An 18,118-nucleotide genomic window follows, 5' to 3' on the forward strand; every position below is an offset into this window, starting at 1 on the left:
ACCCAGCCCGCTCTGTTCTCTGCCCCACTGCCTGTTCCGAGCATCGCCCCGGCTCCCTTCTGGCTGGGCTTGGCCAGCGGGAGGCGCTGGCAGGAGAGCGGGCGGAGGAGAGAAGGCTGCGGGTGCCCCCCACCCTCCGCCTGGCTGGCCGTCCTGTCCTCTCAGGCAGGGGCTCCGTCCCTCCACCTCCACAGCCCCTGCCCAGCCGGTCCCCGTTCCAGCTCAGGCGCCCCCCTCGCTTCAGCACCCGGGTGGGTCGTAGCCCCGTGGCCCCTCTGTGGGGGCCTCTGCCTTCCAGGCCCCCAGCGGACCCTTAGAGGGAGCCTTTCATGTGCTGAGCCCCCGGCCTGAGCGGGAGCTGATCCGCGAAGTGCTTGGCACAGAGGCTGCAGGCAGCCAGTGCATGTGGCCAGCCATTCTGATTTTCCCTGTCGTCCTGATGGGGTTGACAGCAGCCGGCCCCTGGCTCCACACTCTTCCCTTTGCCCTCCCTGTGAGGATCCCCTACCCGCCACACCCCACCCCGGTCTCCCCAGGGCCCTCAAGCCCGGGCTCACTGGCCAACGGCCAAGGCGGGGGTCAGGGACAGGAGCTCGGGGGCCCCTGAGTCTGGCACACACGGGGGAAGGACGCCGTGGTCTGTGGTGCCACAGCAGAGCGGTCCAGAGACCCCTGTGTGGGGAACCCTGTGGTCTCAGGGGAAGGTGGACATCCTGGGGACCCTCCTAAGGCCCTGGGAAAGGCGTCCTCCTGTTGGTCTGAGGGCCACAGCTCCCTCCGGACCCTGAACCAGAAGCTGGTTCCCTCTGTCTGGGCCCCCAGTACTGTGGGATTTGGGGGTGGGGCTCAGCCCTGGGGTCCTTTAAGTGCCTCGATTCCCTCAGTGCACCGTCCACACTACTGACTCTTAAGTCAACAGCCAAGATGCAGGGGAGTTCACGCTGCAGCCAGCACGGCCCCGCGGCTGTGGCTTCGGGCACCCCGTTTCCTGAGCCCCCACCCTCCCGAGGGCCCACCCTTGCCCCTGGGGGCCCCAGTTCTTCCTCTCTGGTCACAGTCAGGCGCTTGCCTGAGCCAGCTGTGGCTGTCGGGACCGATCGCTTCCGGATGACCGTCTCCCACCCCCCGCCCCCTACCGGAGCCGCCAGAGAGAAGCTGGTGGGAGACTTACCCCAAACTCCGTCACGAGGATGTCGGTGATGCTGCCCAGAACAGTCACAAAATCGAAGATGTTCCAGGCATCACGGAAGTAATTCTAGAATGGAGATGCACAAGACAGATGCCAACGCAGGGCTCCGTGCTGGCCCCCACGCCGGCCCCAGGGCATGAGCCGGGCACAGCTGCCGGTCAGCCTGCACACCCGGGACCATGGCAGCCACTCACTCAGCACAGCGCTGCCGTCCGTGCCTGGGCCCCCGGAGCCCAGGCCTTCCCCAGCTCGCCCGGCCTGGGGGGCCTCTGGGTTCCACTTCAGCTCTGCTGGGGGGGGGGGCAGGCTGCCCGTCTCTCCAGCCCTTCTGAGGGCTCCCTGAGGCCCCACAGGCTTCATAAATGATGTGACTGGGTCCCCACAAAGACCACCGGAGAGAGGGTATCACCCATTTTACACCTGCTTGAGGCAAGCGGCCTGGAGGCCAAGAATGGGCATTTGAAGCCAGGCCTCAGTGAGTCCAGAGTCTATGCTCAGGCCCCTGCTGAATCAGGACTGGGGACAGCACACTCGCTAAGAGAGCGGCCTCTGGGCTCACATCCAGCTGTGTGGCTGTGGACCAGTGACTTAACCTCTCTGTGCCTCCATTTCCTAATCTGGAGAAGAGGGACAGTAACAGGCACAGAGGCTTTCTGGGCACACGCCAGGCCGCGCGTCTGGGCCCCCTTGTGGTTAGACGGGCCGTGGGTCTGGGTTTGGCCAACGGGTTGTGAGCAGAGGCAGTGCGAGTCTCTCGCTGGCCCCCGGGGGACCCGTCAGAACTCTCCTCACCGCAGCCACCAGCAAGCTCTAGGTGGTGGCGGCTCCGTGTGCCCGGGTCCTGAGTAACCAAGAGGAAAGGGCTCCCTGCCGGGTGTCGGCACGGCCCTGCTCATGGAACAGCGTGACCAGCTCCGTCCTCACGGGCACTGCCGCATGCATGGGGCCAGCGGCGGGGCTGTTCAAACTCGGGGCAGTCCACCTGCTCGAGCCGCACACAGCGCCCCACCGCCCAGACGGGACCCGGCTCTGCAGCCGCACTGCCCAGGCTGAACTCTCTCAGAGGGTACGAGGCACGTGTCCTTGCAGGGGCCGCAGGGCCTCCCTGGGAGACGGGGGTGCCGACACCAGGATGGCGAAGGCTGGTATACAGCAGGTGCTCAACGGAAGGGTGCTGCTTCACGGCTGCCTGGGAGGGTTCAGGCTCCCCTGCGTTCTTGGTTTTTGGGCGGGCGCTGCTGCGGCCCAGCCCACCTCCCCTCATGGTTCAACTGGGCACCCTCGTTACTCTGCCGGGACCTTCTCTGGCTGGTATCTGCTGGGGAATTAACTGTGCTGCTGGGAGCAAGCTTGACGATGCCGACGGGCAGTGGAGGACAAACGCCCCAGCTCCCTCCCCACGGGCACGAGGACTGTGGGGTCTGTGCTCTGCTGGTCCCGGGGTCCCCAGTGGACCTGCCCCCCACAGTGGGAATCGACTCCTAATGCGCCTGGACTGGCTGCCTTCCACCCCACCTCACTCCTAGAATCGCCCCACACATAAATTCCTCGCACTCAATCCTTGTCTCAGGCTCTGCTTCTGGGGGAGCCCAAATGAAGACAACTTCCTAGGTGCTGGCTGCAGGCCTCAAGCCCCTGGACTGGAAGGTTCCTCTCTGTCACGTAAATTCCATGTGGGGAAGCTGGGGCTTCACCTGAAACTGAGGAGGGAGGGTCTGCGCAGGCCCCCGGGGGACAGCCAGGCTTTGGGGAGGTGGGGCCCTAGCCCCTGGGAGGAGAGTCACTTCACCACCAGAAAATCACCATGACTCAGCTGCGCCAGGTGGGGCCCTCAGCCTGGGGGGCGCACGGGTCCCCTGTGTAGATGTGGATGCAGGAACGAGAGGCCAGGGGCCTTGCTGGAGGCCACCAGCTAGGACGGGGCTGGGGCAGGGTGTGCGCTCAGATACGGGCGCGCCAGCCCCCGGGGTCTCCCCACACATGCCCCGTGGCCTGTTCTGGGTCACACGGCCCGAGGACTGGATGCTGCGTTGGTGCCGCGGCCCAGGCTGCAGGTGCCTCCCCGCCCGACGGGGGCTCAGCGCAGGGCCCGACAGCCCAGGCTGCATCCCAGGGCCCTCTGAGTGTCCTCGTGAAAAATGCCGATTTGGGGGGCCCCTGCTCGACCAAGCGGCCCAGAACCTCTGGGGGCACGTCCGGGGCATCGTTTAGTTTTAAGAAATCTCCCTCCCAAGTGCTTCTGGTGGGGGCCAGGGCTGCAGCCGCCGCTGGGAGGAGAATGCAGGGGATGGGCTAGCCTGACCCTTCCAGCATCTATGGAGCCTGCACTGTGCGCCGGGCTTCATCCTGTCTGGGGACACACGACGCTCGCATTCAGGGTTTCAAGAGCTCTTCGGCGGGAGAGGTGAGGCTGGGCCCTCCTGGTGAGGCAGAAGGGCTGGTGCGGTGACAGAGCCCAGAGGCGACTGAGTTGAGGGCTGGGGGTCACTGTCCTTAGGGAGGCCGGCCACTCGGGGGTCCCCAGGGAGGACATCCTGTTTCGAGCCTCAGCTCGGCCGCTCGTGGGGACCCTCGGAGATCGCCCCCTTAGCTCAGGTCCTCTTCCCCCTTTTCTGTGCCATCAACCTCTGTGGCCATCAGGGGGCCTTCTCAGAGGGGGCTTTGTGAATCCCAAAAATAAAACACCCGGATTGCAGGGAGACTGGCTACACTGAAATGCGGGGATCAAACCCTTAATGCTGGTGACTGCCGTGAATGGTGACCATTCTGAAGCAACGATGAATGCAAACTAAACCGTGAGGTGCCCATGACCTCCACAAGGCGCTATGAAAAAAGCTGAGTTTTATCAGTGACCCAGAGCCTATTGGTAATACTGCAGGGTTTGTTGATTGCCTTCCAGATGGAAGGAAATGCTGAAGTCCAGCTAGTGGCTGGTGCAAAATAAAGATGTAATCTTTTCACATCTAATTTCACACAGCCCCACCCGCACCCCCTCCGCAGGTCCCTTTGGGGGGGGGGTCACTGGGCCTCAGGTTAAGACCACTTGCATTAGCGGGAGATGAAATCAAGTCAGTGGGTCACGAACTGCATTTTAAAGACAAGGAAATGGAGCTGAGCAGGACAGACAACTCCGAAGCACGGGGCGCGGTGAGAGCAGGGGAGATCTCGTTGGGGCCGTCTGTGTGCACGTCTGTGCCGGGCTCTGCTGGGAAGCGCCCGCCCTGGTGGACGGCAGCTAAGCAGCCAAATGCCTGGGCTCGGCCTGCAGGATCTCAGTGTCCTCACCTCTAAATGCCGTTGACGGTGACTCCCACCCGCTGGCCCATCCCGAGGAAGGGCTGAACACAGGCACGCCCGGCACGCAGTGACAGGCGGCATGGGGGCTGGGGGTCGCGGGGCCTTACTTACCAGAATGCCAAAAGCCATGACCTTCAGCAGGCACTCGAGGGAGAAGAGCGAGGTGAAGACAATGTTGAACACTCTCAGGGCGTTCTCGTACGCCACCGAGGCCCCGTAGAACTGGAGGGAGGAGGGAGGGTGGCGGGTCAGCGGGTGGGGCACCGCGGCGGCAGCGGCTTTGTGGCTGTCCTTTCCCGCGGCTGGACCCGGACACACGGCTCCCCTGCCAACACCCTGTGGAGCCGCCCGGCCCAGCCAGCTCCTCGCGCCCACGGGAAAGCTCTGTTCTCAGCCCCATCTCGGCGTCCCAGAGCCCGGGGGGCCTGGCCGTGGGGGGACGCCAGTGCCCTCTGCGGCCGCTTCCCTCTGACCCTTACGGGTACACCCCCTGGGGGGGACTGAGCAGGTGCCCAGCACCCCAGAAAGCTTCTCGGTTCCCCTTCCCTTTCCCGTCGCTAACCCGCCCAGAAGGAACCGCTGTTCTCTCTCCTTAGGAAAAGTTCTTGCCCAAACTATGGGATCAGATTCGAGTCTAAACCCTTCCACCGAACCACCAGGTGACGGGAATGCGGCAGACGGAGTGCGAAGCCACAGCCCCCACGAGGAAACCAGGCCACTCAGCTCGTCTGCTTTCCCCGAAAAGTCAACGGCGTCAAAACGAACAAGGAATGGGGTGAACGGGGACTTAAAAACTGGAGGCCCCGTGCGGCCATTTATGCCTCGGCTCCAAAGACCACATTTTGGGGACAATTCCACACGGGTCTTAGAGAATCATCACTAATCTTGTCAAGCCTAAGAATTTGTAGGAAAATATTCTTGCTTTTCAGAAATGCATACCGAAGAATTTGAGGGCAGAACAGCGCTGTCTCTATCATTTAAAATACTTTTAAAAAACTGATGAAACGTCCAGAATAGGCAAATCCACAGAGACAGAAAGCAGATCAGCGGCTGCCAGGGGCCGGAGAGGGGGAACGGGGAGTGACTGCTTAACACGTACAGGGCTTCCTTTTTGGGTGGTGGAATGTTCTGGAATGTTCCATCCAGATAGAGGTGATGGTTGCAAAACGTGCTAAATGTACTAAATGCCACTGAATCATACACTTTAAAATGGTTAATTTGATGTTATGTGAATTTTGCTTCAATAAAAAGAAATAAGGAAAAAAGACAGATGAAACAAAGAGCAGAATATTCCAGATGCGTAACTGAAGGAGGGAGACAGGGATTCCTGAGAGCCCGGATGCTCAGGGCGGCCTGGGGCCCGCAGCAACAGCATCGCAGGGACTCCTAGGCCCACCTTGACCCGTGGCACCCGGACCCAGACGGTGGGTGAGCCCATCACAGTCTGATAGACACCATGCTGTGCTCTCCCTCGTCCGTACGTCTGAAACTGCTCATAATCACAACAGTGGGAGGATGAAGGAATCTGCTTATGGAGAACAGCTTCCAGGCAAAAACAGGAACTATTTTTCACCAGTTCAAAAATGAGCAGCTTCTGGGGCTGGCCTGGTGGCGCAGTGGTTAAGTTTGTGCGCTCTGCTCTGGTGGCCCCAGTTCACGGGTTCAGATCCCGGGCTCGGACCCGCACCACTCGTCAGCCAGGCTGTGGTGGCGATGCACATAAAACAGAGGAAGACGGACACAGAGCTTAGCTCGGAGCTGACCTTCCTCAGCAAAAAAAAAAAAGAAAGAAAGAAAGAAAAAAGAGCAGCTTCAATTTATGGCGTGTTTTTGAAGCTTTGAGAAACGTGCCAAAGTCTCTGTGTGAACTTTCTCACTCGGTCCTCACCCCTGTGTGTGGGGTGGGGTGCCGCCATTGTCATTCCCACTTCAACTAGGAGCCCCTGGTCACTCGGGCGCAATTAAAGGCTGAGCTGAACGGCAGAGCTGGGCCGGAGCCCAGGCCTCTGGCCTCCAAACCAGGGTGGACGGCTCTGCCTTCCCCCACTGAGGGGGCTCCTGGACCCATGCCCGCCCCCTCTCACTTCGTTCCTCCAGCATTGATGGAGGTCCCTCCTTCCCTCTGGCCAGCCCTCGGCGCAACCCAGGGACATAGGCGTGACCCGACCTCGGGCGGCCCGTTGCAGCTCCCGGGCTGGTGGCAGAGGCTGTCGGGAGCCTGACTGGCTCATGGCTTGGGAGGTGACCGGCGGGAGGCCGGGTTTGGGGGGGCAGAGAGGGCTTCCTGGAGGAAGTGCTCTGCAGGCGCCGCTGGAAGGGACTGGCGAGCGGGGAGGTGGGAAGAGCTGGCGCGATGGGTCGGCGGTGGCGGTGTGGCCCGTCTGGGCGGCTGGGGCAGGGCGGGGCGGGGTCACCTTCATCATGAGCACGATGGTGTTGAGGGCGATCATGGCCATGATGGTGTACTCGAACGGCGGCGACACCACAAACTGCCACATGCGGTACTGGAAGCTCTGCTTGTTCTGCGGCATGTGGCGCGTCAGCGGCTTGGCGCTGATGGCGAAGTCGATGCAGGCCCTCTGGGGCGGGGGAGGGGGGAGAGGCCGCATGAGGCCGGGGCCGCCCAGCACGCGCCGGCGAGCCCCACACCGCCCTCCTGCATGTCGCTGGGGCGCCGCCTCTCCACCCGGGCCCCGCAAGCTCCTCTCCGCAATGGCGTTCTCCCGACAGCTCGGGCTCCTACAAAAGCCACGCCGGCCGAACCTGACACTGACATGCCCCCACTTCCTCACCGAACCCCCTTGGGAACATGGGATGTGGGTCCCCTCAACAGCCCCACTTTGCAGATGAGGACAATAGCGGCTCAGAGAGGTTAAGACACTTCCCTGAGGTGGCACAGCTGCTGATGGGCCGAATGCGAGTTTAAACCCCAGTCTGACTGGGAAGCAGAAGCGTTCTCTCTTAGTGTCCTTCTCCTGCTTCCTCTTTGGGGGCAGAGGGGCAGGCATGACGGTTATCTAGTCTTAGGGGCCAACAGAGCAGAGGAAAGATGCGTGCCAGGTCCTCCGCCCGGGCGGCTCTGGGAGGGCACAGGGTCCCGTGCGCACCCTCTGGGGGACTGGGTTTCCCTTCACGAATGTCCACGAATGTGGACACCACCCTCCCCGGGGAGCAGAGACCACCCCCGCTGACACCACCGCAGCTGTGCAAGCCGCTCCGGCTGCTGAGACGGGAGCAGAGGGACAAGCGCGGGGGCTGCACCCGGGTTCGCGCACTTTCTGAGCTGGAGTCCCTGGGGGACTGGGTGGACCCTGAACGGTGCGGAGCAGGCTGTGCATGCAGTGCGAGTAAGGGCTCAGCGCCTTTGCGGACAGCTGGCCCCGAGAGGCCGGGGCTGCCGCTACCACGTCCCAGCCTGGTCCACACACACCGTCCAGGGCGCCCTCGGGGAGCGTGTGCAGGGTTGCCCTGCGGCCTGGATCCCGCAGGAGGATGTGCTGCTCCCTCCGCAGATGCTGGTCCCGGGCGCGTGTGTGCGCATGCGTTCACGTGCACCACTCAGCACACGTGCATCCCTGTGTGCACACGGACACGTGCGTGCATGCGTTCACGTGCACCACTCAGTACACGTGCATCCCTGTGTGCACACGGACACGTGCGTGCATGCGTTCACGTGCACACTCAGCACACGTGCATCCCTGTGTGCACACGGACACGTGCGTGCATGCGTTCACGTGCACACTCAGCACACGTGCATCCCTGTGTGCACACGGACACGTGCGTGCATGCGTTCACGTGCACACTCAGCACACGTGCATCCCTGTGTGCACACGGACACGTGCGTGCATGCGTTCACGTGCACACTCAGCACACGTGCATCCCTGTGTGCACACGGACACGTGCGTGCATGCGTTCACGTGCACCACACTCAGCACACGTGCATCCCTGTGTGCACACGGACACGTGCGTGCATGCGTTCACGTGCACACTCAGCACACGTGCATCCCTGTGTGCACACGGACACGTGCGTGCATGCGTTCACGTGCACCACTCAGCACACGTGCATCCCTGTGTGCACACGGACACGTGCGTGCATGCGTTCACGTGCACCACTCAGTACATGTGCATCCCTGTGTGCACACGGACACGTGCGTGCATGCGTTCACGTGCACACTCAGCACACGTGCATCCCTGTGTGCACACGGACACGTGCGTGCATGCGTTCACGTGCACCACTCAGTACACGTGCACACACGTATGCACACGGACACGTATGCATGCACGTGGCCGGCTTTAGGGGGCGGCCGTGCCGGGCACCTCGTTCTTCTCCAGGCTGTACTCCTCCATCATCTTGTCGCCCTGCTCCTGGAACGTGATGATGATCAAGGCCACGAAGATGTTGACAAAGAAGAAGGGGAAGACCACAAAGTAGACGACGTAGAAGATGGACATCTCCATGCGGTACCCAGGGCTGGGGCCCTGGTTCTCGAACGTGGCGTCCACCGAGTGCTTGAGGACCCTGCGCGGACCGGGACGGGCACACGGGGGGACACGAGGAGGACACGGGAAAGAGAGGGAAGCCGTCACTGTTTGCTGAGCCCGGTTTCGAGGTGCAAGTTGCCCGCCTCCCCTGCTGTGGGCGTGTGGACAGCACCCTCCCCGTCGGGCGCCGAGGGCCAGGACGCGCCCGAGACGACGTCCACACTTTATTTACCTTCCCAGCGGCCCCTCAGAGAGCTTATTACCGGCTCCATTTTGCAGACAAGGAAACTGAGGTTCCACAGTTTAAAGTGACTTGCTGAAGATCAACTCCTCAGACCACGTCAGGATTTGAAGCCAGGTTTGTGGTGATGGATGGCAGCGAGCAGGGGGTCATGGAGGTGTGTGTGTGTGTGTGTGTGTGCACGTGCGTGTGTGGATTTGAGCGCAGGTGGTGGTGGGAGCTGAGGAGGTTAAATGGGGATGCAAGCGGGAGCGTGTATCTGCTGAGCTGCTCTGTACAGTTGCACAGGTTGTGCGCTGCTCAGGGGCTCTGGGTCTAGGTGGTGCCACTTATACTGTAGACAGGATAGATTTGTGTATTCGTGAGGACACCTTTTTGGCAGTTGGCCATAAAGTGCCTTCTTTGAACAAAATCATTAAGTATACTGCAGTGATTTTCTGACAGATGGAGGTGAAATCTGTTGAGGAAGGCGTGTCTTTAAAAAATTTGCTCAGAAGTGCCTGATGGGCTTGCGCTGGCCCCGAGTGTGGGCACTGGGTGTGCACATGGGGGAGCAGAGGGGTGCATGGGTTGGTGTGTCTGCGGGACGGGTGGGGTGGGGGTGTGTGTGTGGGGGAGGTGAGGGGTGTGGGGGTGAGGATGCCGAGGGCGCCCCTGGAATCTAGAGGCCTCGCCGGGCATTTCCCAGGCTCCCGGGAGACCAGCACTGGGCGCGTTGGGTGAGGCCCTCACCCGGGGCACAAATTAAGGAGCCAGAATCCTCCCCCCCCAGGACACACAGTGCTGACGGCAATATTTTAAACATCAAAACGAGCGCCCAGAAACCCACGATGCACAAACTATCAACATCTTAGAGCATCAGGGCCCCCCCGACGGGCACGGCTCAGCGTCCCGCCTCCCGTGCCTGCGGCCCTTACTGCGGCCAGCCCTCGCCGGTGGACACGGTGAAGAGCGTCAGCAGGGCCCAGAGCACGTTGTCGTAGTGGAACTCGTACTTCTTCCACTCGCGGTCGCGCGCCTTCACCTCGTTCTTCTCGTACAGCAGGTACTTGCCGCTGCCACGGAAATGGCTGTTAGGGCCCGGGAGGCAGCACCCCCACACGGCACCCACCCGGCCCCGGCCCCGAGCTGCTCCCGTGGGGCCAGCTCCCGTGGGGCCAGGGCATGGGGCTCCTGGCACAGGAATGGCCGTCACAAGTGACAGGCCGCGGTGACACCTGCCCCGAGGTGACAGAGCGCCTCCGGGCCGGCCTCCTGCTCCCAGCACCCAGGAGGCGGCTTCGGGCGGCCCCTTGGCCACAAAGGTCGCAGGCCAGCCGCCTCCCTCCCAGCCTGGTGCCCCGTCTGCACGGCCCCCCAAGCTTTCTACACGGCTGGGGATAATCAGAGGAGCGCGTTCGTGACGAGTAAAATCGGTGTGAAATTCAAACTGCAGTTTCCAGAGACAGAGCTTTCGGGGGACATGGCCTCGTGCCCCTCGCCGTCCTGCGGGCGGCGCTCACAGGAACCGTGCGCCCAGAAAGCCAGGATGCTCCCTGTAGGGCCCTGACGTCTGCTGATCAGAGACCTAACTCGTCTGGCAGCAAACCTGACCCGCTTGGACGCAAAGCTTTTTAAACCTGTCACTTATGCTGCGTTTGGTGCAAACAGCGCGGGTTTCCTGGCAGAAACGTCTGCTCGCAGAGCTGCCTCGGACCCAGCGGAGGGCGGGGTGTCGCACGCGCCACGTGCCCTGGGAGTCTCCCCGAAACCCCGAGACGGCCAAGCTTCGGGGCTCAGCGGCCGGGAAGGCCCGCACCGCGGAGCGAGTGCGATCAACTGCCACTCGGCAGAGGCCGGGCCGCCACCGGCTCACGGCGCGACCCGGAGGCCCAGACTGGCTTCCTTCTGGGCCTGATCCAGGCCAGCTGCGGCCGGGCCGCCGCCTGCACCCCGAGCCCCGGCCCCCGGGACGCACGGCGGGGGGGCACCCACCGACAGTCCTTCTCGAATTCTTTGGACTCGTCGGTGCAGTGGAAGAACTTGCCCTTGAACAGCTGCACGGCCACCACCGCGAAGATGAACATGAACAGCATGTAGACGATGAGGATGTTGAACACGTTCTTGAGCGAGTTCACCACGCAGTCGAACACGGCCTGTGGGGAGCGACAGGGCTGGGTCCCCGGGCGAGGGGGGCAGGGCGTCACCCCGCCCCGGCGCCCCCTGACCCCGGCCCGAGCCCGGAGGGGCCTCCCGGCCGAGCCCAGCATGAGTGCGCTGTGCCGCCCCCTCTGCTCCAGCCTCGGGGTCCAGGCCACCAGGAAACAGCAGGCTCCCGGCTCCAAGCCACATTTGGCTACGTTTTAACAACAGTATCTTTTTGTTTCTTGAGGAAGATTAGCCCTGAGCTAACATATGCTGCCAATCCTCTTTTTTTTGCTGAGGAAGCATGGCCCTGAGCTAACATCATGCCCATCTTCCTCTACTTTATATGTGGGACGCCTGCCACAGCATGGCGTGCCAAGCGGTGCCATGTCCACACCCGGGATCCGAACCGGCGAACCCCAGTCTGCTGAAGCAGAATGTGTGCACTTAACCGCTGTGCCACCGGGCCAGCCCCCCTTGTTTTTTTAATGTTTTTTTTTTTTTGTGCGTGTGTGAGGAAGACTGGCCCTGAGCTAACCTCTGTGCCAACCGTCCTCTATTGTGTATGTGGGACGCGGCCACAGCGTGGCTGATGAGCACTGTGTAGATCTGTGAGCAGGATCCGAACCCACCAACCCCGGGCCACGGAAGCAGAGCGCACGGACTCTACCACTGCTCCACCAGGCCGGCCCTTCTTATTTTCTTTGAACAGATATGTAGTTTTACCTTCTATTAACACTGGGTTCTGCTTGCCAACTTGAGAAACTTGACATAACATTTCCTTTAAAATAAATCCCTTAAGTAAAAAATAAAGTGACTCGATTTAAAGGAACATATAAAGTAAGAAACAATACGAGGGGTCCTCAGGTGCTGTGTGAACTGAACAGGGAGTGGACGTCCAGGTTTGTTTCTTTTCTTTTTTTTGTGAAAGACAAGCTTTTGGGAAGTGCTGGTTCACGGTACTTTGAAGGAAAAGAATGGGAACCCAGAACAGGTAGGAGAAAGTCAAAGGTCGCGCACGTGGGACGGAAACTGTCTCCTGCTTCTCAGATTATGGCCATGCCTTGTTTTATCCCCACGATGCTGTCACGTGAATTAGGAAAAGGGATCCTGACCCCGTGTGAGACATTTCATCTGATGAAAAACTGTCATAACATACAGATTTTGTCAGAGTAACTCACTTCACTGCCATCTGCTGGAAAGCTGGAACAGTAAATCTATCTGTCTACAAGGGTTGTGGTGCTGTCAGCACTCCTTTCAATACAGTGTCCTCGGGCAGTGCACCACCTGCTCAACTGTACATGGCAACCCTGACAGGCCTCCCCCACGCCCCAGCCTCACCTTGAGCTTTGGCAACCGCTTGATGGTTTTCAGAGGTCGTAGCACCCGGAGGACTCGGAGGGACTTGATGGTGTTGATGTCCTTTCCTTTGCTGTTGCCGCTGTGGAGGGATGTGAGGGTGGCGAGAGGGAGAGAGGGAGTGGAGGTCAGGCTGGGTGGGGGTGGCCCGCAGCCCCGCGTGACCCCACTCTGCCATGCCCAGAGTCTGGGGCCAGCCCGGCTGTGCCCTGCCCTTGCTGGGGGGGAGAGCCTGGGCGCAGATGGCCTCCTGTGGTTCTGGCCTCAGGGCTGGCCAGGCAGCTGCAAGGGGGGGGCGCCCCACACCCAGCCCAGGAGCCAGCTGCCCCTCCCTCTTTGCAGGTGGCCTTGGGCTCCTCAAAAATGGGACGTCCCCTCCAACAGGATCCCGGAAACGCTTGAAGCGGCCCTTGAACCAGGCCCCTCTCCCCTCCAGCGTCCCCGCCCGCAGGCGAGGAGTGAGCGGACCACTGCCTCAGTCTCCAGGGTCTCCCAGCCCGTCCTTCCAGGGAGCCTCCCAGGACTTCGGTGCGGGGTCTCTTGGGCCTGAGCTCAGCTGAGCCCACCCTGGGGCGCTACGACCCCCTCAGCCAACCGCGACTCAAGAGAGCACTGGGCGCAGCCACCAAGGCCCTGTGGTCAATGAAACTCACCACCCACCGGGTCGCCCGAGGCAGACCCAAGACTCACGTCTGACTCCCCGTCCTCCCCCCTGGCCCCATGGGGTGCCCTCCCGACGCCCCCACCATCGGCTCTCGGCCACCCTCCCCGGCGGGACCCAGCCCCCCATCTCTCTCCTGCCGGTCTTTTCTGCACACGGAGGCCAGAGCCCATGGCCACAGCAGGCCCCTTCGCAGCGTCCGGAAGCGGCTGGCCGGCCCGGCACTCAAGGCCCCGAGACCCAGTGAACTTCGCCTCCAGGTTCCCAGCGGCTGCCACAGACCCCAAACCCCAGTCCCTCTGTGCCTCCGTCTGCGTTTGCACATTCTGTTCCTGCTGCTAGAAATGCCCTTCCTCGCAGGACCAGGCAGCTGTCTCAGAGCCCATCGGAGACGTCCCTGCTCTGCCACCTGCCCGCACTGCCCCACAATCCTCTGCTTCTGGCTTCAGACTCAGCTCCTCTGTGTCATCGTCCCTCGGATCCGGGCTCGCCCACCGGGTGGTCTCAGGACGCAGGGGACGGGCCCAGACCAGCAGGATTTGGGGTCTCCTGGCTCCCGCAGTGACCTTGCGGGCCATGGGTGGGGCCCCCCCAGCATCCTCTTAGTTCCTTCCTCTCATTTCCGGGGAATAAAGGGACCGGGTGTCAGGCCGCCGGGCACAGCCGTGCTCCCGGCCTTGGGGGGTCTGCACGTGTTTTTCTTGTTTAAACAGAAGCCGCCATTGTGACCTCAAGGGTGTGTCTCCAACGTGCGAGCACAGCGAGGGGCGCGAGCAGGGGACTTCAGGCAGAAAGGGGCAAATCTAACAACAGGGTCAGCCGGACACAGCGGCTCCTTCTTCACCCCTCCAGCTCCCACTGCGGCCGAGTCCCCACGTCCCCGCTCAGCCGAGAGCCCCCCTTGCGCACGGCCGCTCCAGCAACTGCTCCTGCCGCTGGGCTCTGCCCGAGGCTGACGACGCGGCCGGGAGACGATGGGACGTCTCCCAGCAAAACCGGGGTGTTTGGACTGCATGTCGGTGGGAATGTCGAGCATGTGGACATCTAGCTCGTAGGTGGAACTCGCCAAAATCCTGATATGCCAAATGGCCGACACTTGGGAACTTGTGCCTCTTGGGGCACATCCGCTCATCTGAAAATGACTCCACGGCCACTGGCGGGTATTGGGGGGGGGGGGTCTCTCTCCCGGAAGGCACTCCGCCTGTGGAGACGCTGAGAAACGATCCTGTTTACTGCGGCATCAAGGAGAGTGTTCCTGGCAGTCTGGCTCCTGAGCATGCAGGAGAGGCTTGATCAAGGCACTTCCACAGAAAACCACCAGACTTTCAAACCACTTTGCGGAGAGTGTAGACGCTCCTCGAGGGGGTTAATTTCTCCTCTTAGAACCCAAGTCCTGGGTGTTCGGGCCGCTCCTCCTTCTCCCAGCTGATAAGCACCCACTCTGCTCACCTGCCCCATCAAAGTCAGACCCTGAGGAGGTCCCCCAGCCACACCCTTTCGGTTCTCCCCTGAGAACCGGCTAATGGGGGGTCACGGTGGGAGCCAGCGGCCAAGACCCCTCGGGGCCCGTCCTCCCTGGGGGGCAGGCTGAGGGGGCTCCAGTCACTGCAAGCGACAGGACAGCAGCAAGGACACAAGGCCAAGGAAACGGCCCCAGAACTGCGTGGCTGCCCCGCAGCCTGGAGGACGAGGGACAGACGAGCGAGCGGGACTTTACCGTGTGCTGCTCCTGGAGAGGTGCGCCGAGGGAGGGACAGGTCGTGAGCGGCCTCGGGAGAGAGAACACAGAACACGCAGCAGACACGACACACGGCACGGTGCACACGCATCGCACACGCAGCAGACACACAATGCACACGCAGCACACACGCACCCCATGCCCGCCCCTGTCCCCCGTACTGCCAGCACCAAGACAGCCGGCTCTGCCGAGCACCCGCCACCACCGCGTCACTGCCAGGAGCCGGGAGCGCCAGCGCCCAGAAGCTCGGGCGGAGGTTCTAGAACGTCCCGAAGGTGCGGGGGACCTGGGTGTGAGTCCTGGCTCTGCCCCCTCGTCCTCATCTGGAACTCGGGCCCTCGGGTCCGCGGTGGCCCTGCCACAGGTCACGAGGGCCGTGGCACAGGGCTCCTGTGGGGCAGCTGAGGGGCATCGGGGAGCACGGAGGCTGCAGGGCGCTGGCGCCGGCGTCTCAAGCCTCCACCCACAACGGAGGCCGAGGGGAGGCAGATGGGGGCGGACGCCCAGCCAGCCCTTTGATATTGGGGAACCATCGCCTGCACAGAGGGAGCAGGTCCTCCCTCCTGGGTCGTTAAGGGTCTCCCAGCAACAGTGACTTCTGTACCCCGTGGACTTTAGGTGTGAGATTGAGTCTCATGAACACGAGTGCGTCCACCTGTGGGAAGGTGGCGCCATTATGCCCATTTTCCAGATGAGGAAGCTGAGGCCCAGAGAGGGCGAGTGACTTGCTCAAAGCCACACAGCTGGGAGGTGGCAGACTGAGATTCAAACCCAGGTGCACCTGCACTCTAATCTTCTTTCCATTTCATCACATACGAAAAAATAACGCCTTTGGTGCGGGGGCTGTTTTGAGGATGGACATTAAAAATGGTGGCAGCCTGAGGGCTCCTTCTTTGGCTTCTTGGCTCCTGAGCATGTAGGAGCAGCTTGCTCAAGGCGCCCTGCCAGCCACGCTGGCCTGCCTTGAAGGAGGAGAGGCCATGCCAGATGGGCCCTTGGCAGTGACGTGGGATCGGCATCCAGCGGCTGCTGAGAAAGGTCAGCTGGCCGCCCCGATGCGTGGGCACAGAGCGCAACACCATGTGTGATGCTGAATGAAATGGCGTGTTAGTGATGGGCGCATGGACGTGGCACACGGGCAGGGGTGGAGCAGGACACACACAGAGCTCTGGGCCGGGTGCAGGGGTGGGGACCGTCGGGAGAGCTTCGCACACCCCTTGGCGGACCACAGGGAGAGCTCCCCGCGTGTGAGACGGGCGCGGTCAGGGCACGAGGGCAGAATCCTCGCATCCACCAAGAAGGCTCCGCGGCAGGATTCCTCCAGACAAGGGACGGAGCAGACTGCGCGCCCTCCCCTCCCGCGGCCTCGAGGACACCGCGAGCCGGGCTGCCACGTCTCATGCGGCTGCTCCGCGGTCAGGCTGGACGTGGGCCGCAACCTGAGTGTGAGCTGAGCCCACTCCCAGAGACCCCGCTGGCCTGTCCCCCGTGGGCCCTCGTGGCCTCAGTTTCCTCGTCCACAGCGTGGACACTTCCCACACAGATCGTCACGAAGACTCAGTAAACGGAGGCTGTTAGCCATTATCATCGCCAAGTTTTCCTGTTCTATGGGGAAACTGAGGCACAGACAGGCTCAGGGACTTGCACCTTAGAGAGAAACCAGCCAGACCTGCAGGAGCCTTTTTCTACGACGATGACGTTAACTCACCCTTGCCGGGGTCTTGGTCCCCGAGACGGGCACACAGGACAGATAAAGTGAGGTAAGAGACCAGAAAAGAAAAAAGCCACCGACTCTGGGGTGGGACACTCAGAGTGTCCCCCCTACTCCTGCCAAGGCCACATCTATCTGGGAATAAGGAGACAACAACCAAAGTCTTCACAGGGCGAGAGACCCTCTCGGGCAGATGAGGCCAAAAACCCGCAGCCAGAGAGAGGATTCTGAAACCTTTCTGGGGAAAAAAGCAGCGTGAGGGCTCCTTCTCTGGCTTTCTGGCAGATCGGCCTCAGGCATGCAGAAGTGGCTTGATCAAGGTGCTTGGCCAGCTGTGCCAGACCTGCAGCCCTGCCCTGGAAGAGGAGTGGCAGCACCAGAGGGATTATTGGCAGGGAGGTGGGGAGGGTGCTGCAGGCGTGGGGTCTCTGGGTCTACCTCTCCCATCTCTATGAGCATCACATTAAGGTGTTCCCATGGCTGTCAGCTGTCCCAAAACCCCATGAGAGCCCCTGGCACTTGTCAGAATCCCACTGGCAAAATTCCTCACTTCTCAGTTGCTGGGAGACCTACGAGCTCGCCCAGCCTTGCAGGACGGCCCTACGTCCCTGTCCCCGGCCCTTTCCTTGCACTTTAAAACCACTCGAAGCTTCTCAAGGTCATGAGCTGGCTAGCTCTAGGCCTGGAGCAACTTCACGGAACCAGGTTAAAAGGTCGACTCTTCCAGAACGCTCCAAGCCCCTGGGAGGTGTGGCACGTTCTGAGTGCCCTCATGTAACTTGATGTCTAAAATGAAAACACAGAAACTCAATGCGCCCGCTCCCTGCGGCAGGTCCTCTCGCAACACAGAATCGTTCTGCTGATCAGCTTTTGGTGGAAAAAGGACTTTGTTCTGCAGATTTGCTCACAGTGCGGCCTAATAGTGACTCGGGGCAGCCAAGAAGCAGTGCCCACTGCACAGCTCCGCAGGGCCGGGCGGCACAGCCCGACAGGAGCCTGGTCCCGGCTTCAGGAGGCCGGCGGCCCTTCCTCAGCCCGCGAGGATCCAACCAGGGACGCAGGAGGGGCAGGGCAGCCGCTGAAGCAGGGCGGCCCCCAGACGGCCGAGCCTGAGCCGCTGGGCATCACAGCCACACCCAGAGGTGACCGCGCATGGCAAAGCACCCCCCACGGCACGGCCGGCACGGGGGGGCTGCGTGTGGACACATGGATGTGGCCGACGGGCCCCCCCAAACCTCCTGAGCCCTGGGCGTCTGGGGCTGCTGCAGACCCCGTCCTGGAGGGCTGGGGGGTGGGCAGGGCTGGCCCTCTCGGGT

The 18,118-nt window shown here is 61.8% G+C and overlaps 1 protein-coding gene across 5 annotated transcripts in view; it reads right to left on the bottom strand.

Moving 5' to 3' along the window:
- The window catches only part of CACNA1A (calcium voltage-gated channel subunit alpha1 A), a 195,647-nt gene that overhangs the window by 37,818 nt on the left and 139,711 nt on the right, over positions 1-18,118 (bottom strand). For all 5 annotated transcript variants that reach the window (XM_070492187.1, XM_070492186.1, XM_070492188.1 and 2 more), the window contains exons 25-31: positions 12,675-12,774; positions 11,184-11,344; positions 10,127-10,264; positions 8,804-9,005; positions 6,901-7,065; positions 4,598-4,708; positions 1,172-1,255 (exon numbers count right to left, since the gene is read on the bottom strand). In XM_070492187.1, coding sequence (XP_070348288.1) covers positions 1,172-1,255; positions 4,598-4,708; positions 6,901-7,065; positions 8,804-9,005; positions 10,127-10,264; positions 11,184-11,344; positions 12,675-12,774 — 961 coding nt within the window. The remainder of the gene's footprint in view (positions 1-1,171; positions 1,256-4,597; positions 4,709-6,900; positions 7,066-8,803; positions 9,006-10,126; positions 10,265-11,183; positions 11,345-12,674; positions 12,775-18,118) is intronic.

The sequence above is a fragment of the Equus asinus genome, chromosome 20 (genome assembly GCF_041296235.1).
Source record: "Equus asinus isolate D_3611 breed Donkey chromosome 20, EquAss-T2T_v2, whole genome shotgun sequence".
Classification (NCBI taxonomy): Eukaryota; Metazoa; Chordata; class Mammalia; order Perissodactyla; family Equidae; genus Equus; species Equus asinus.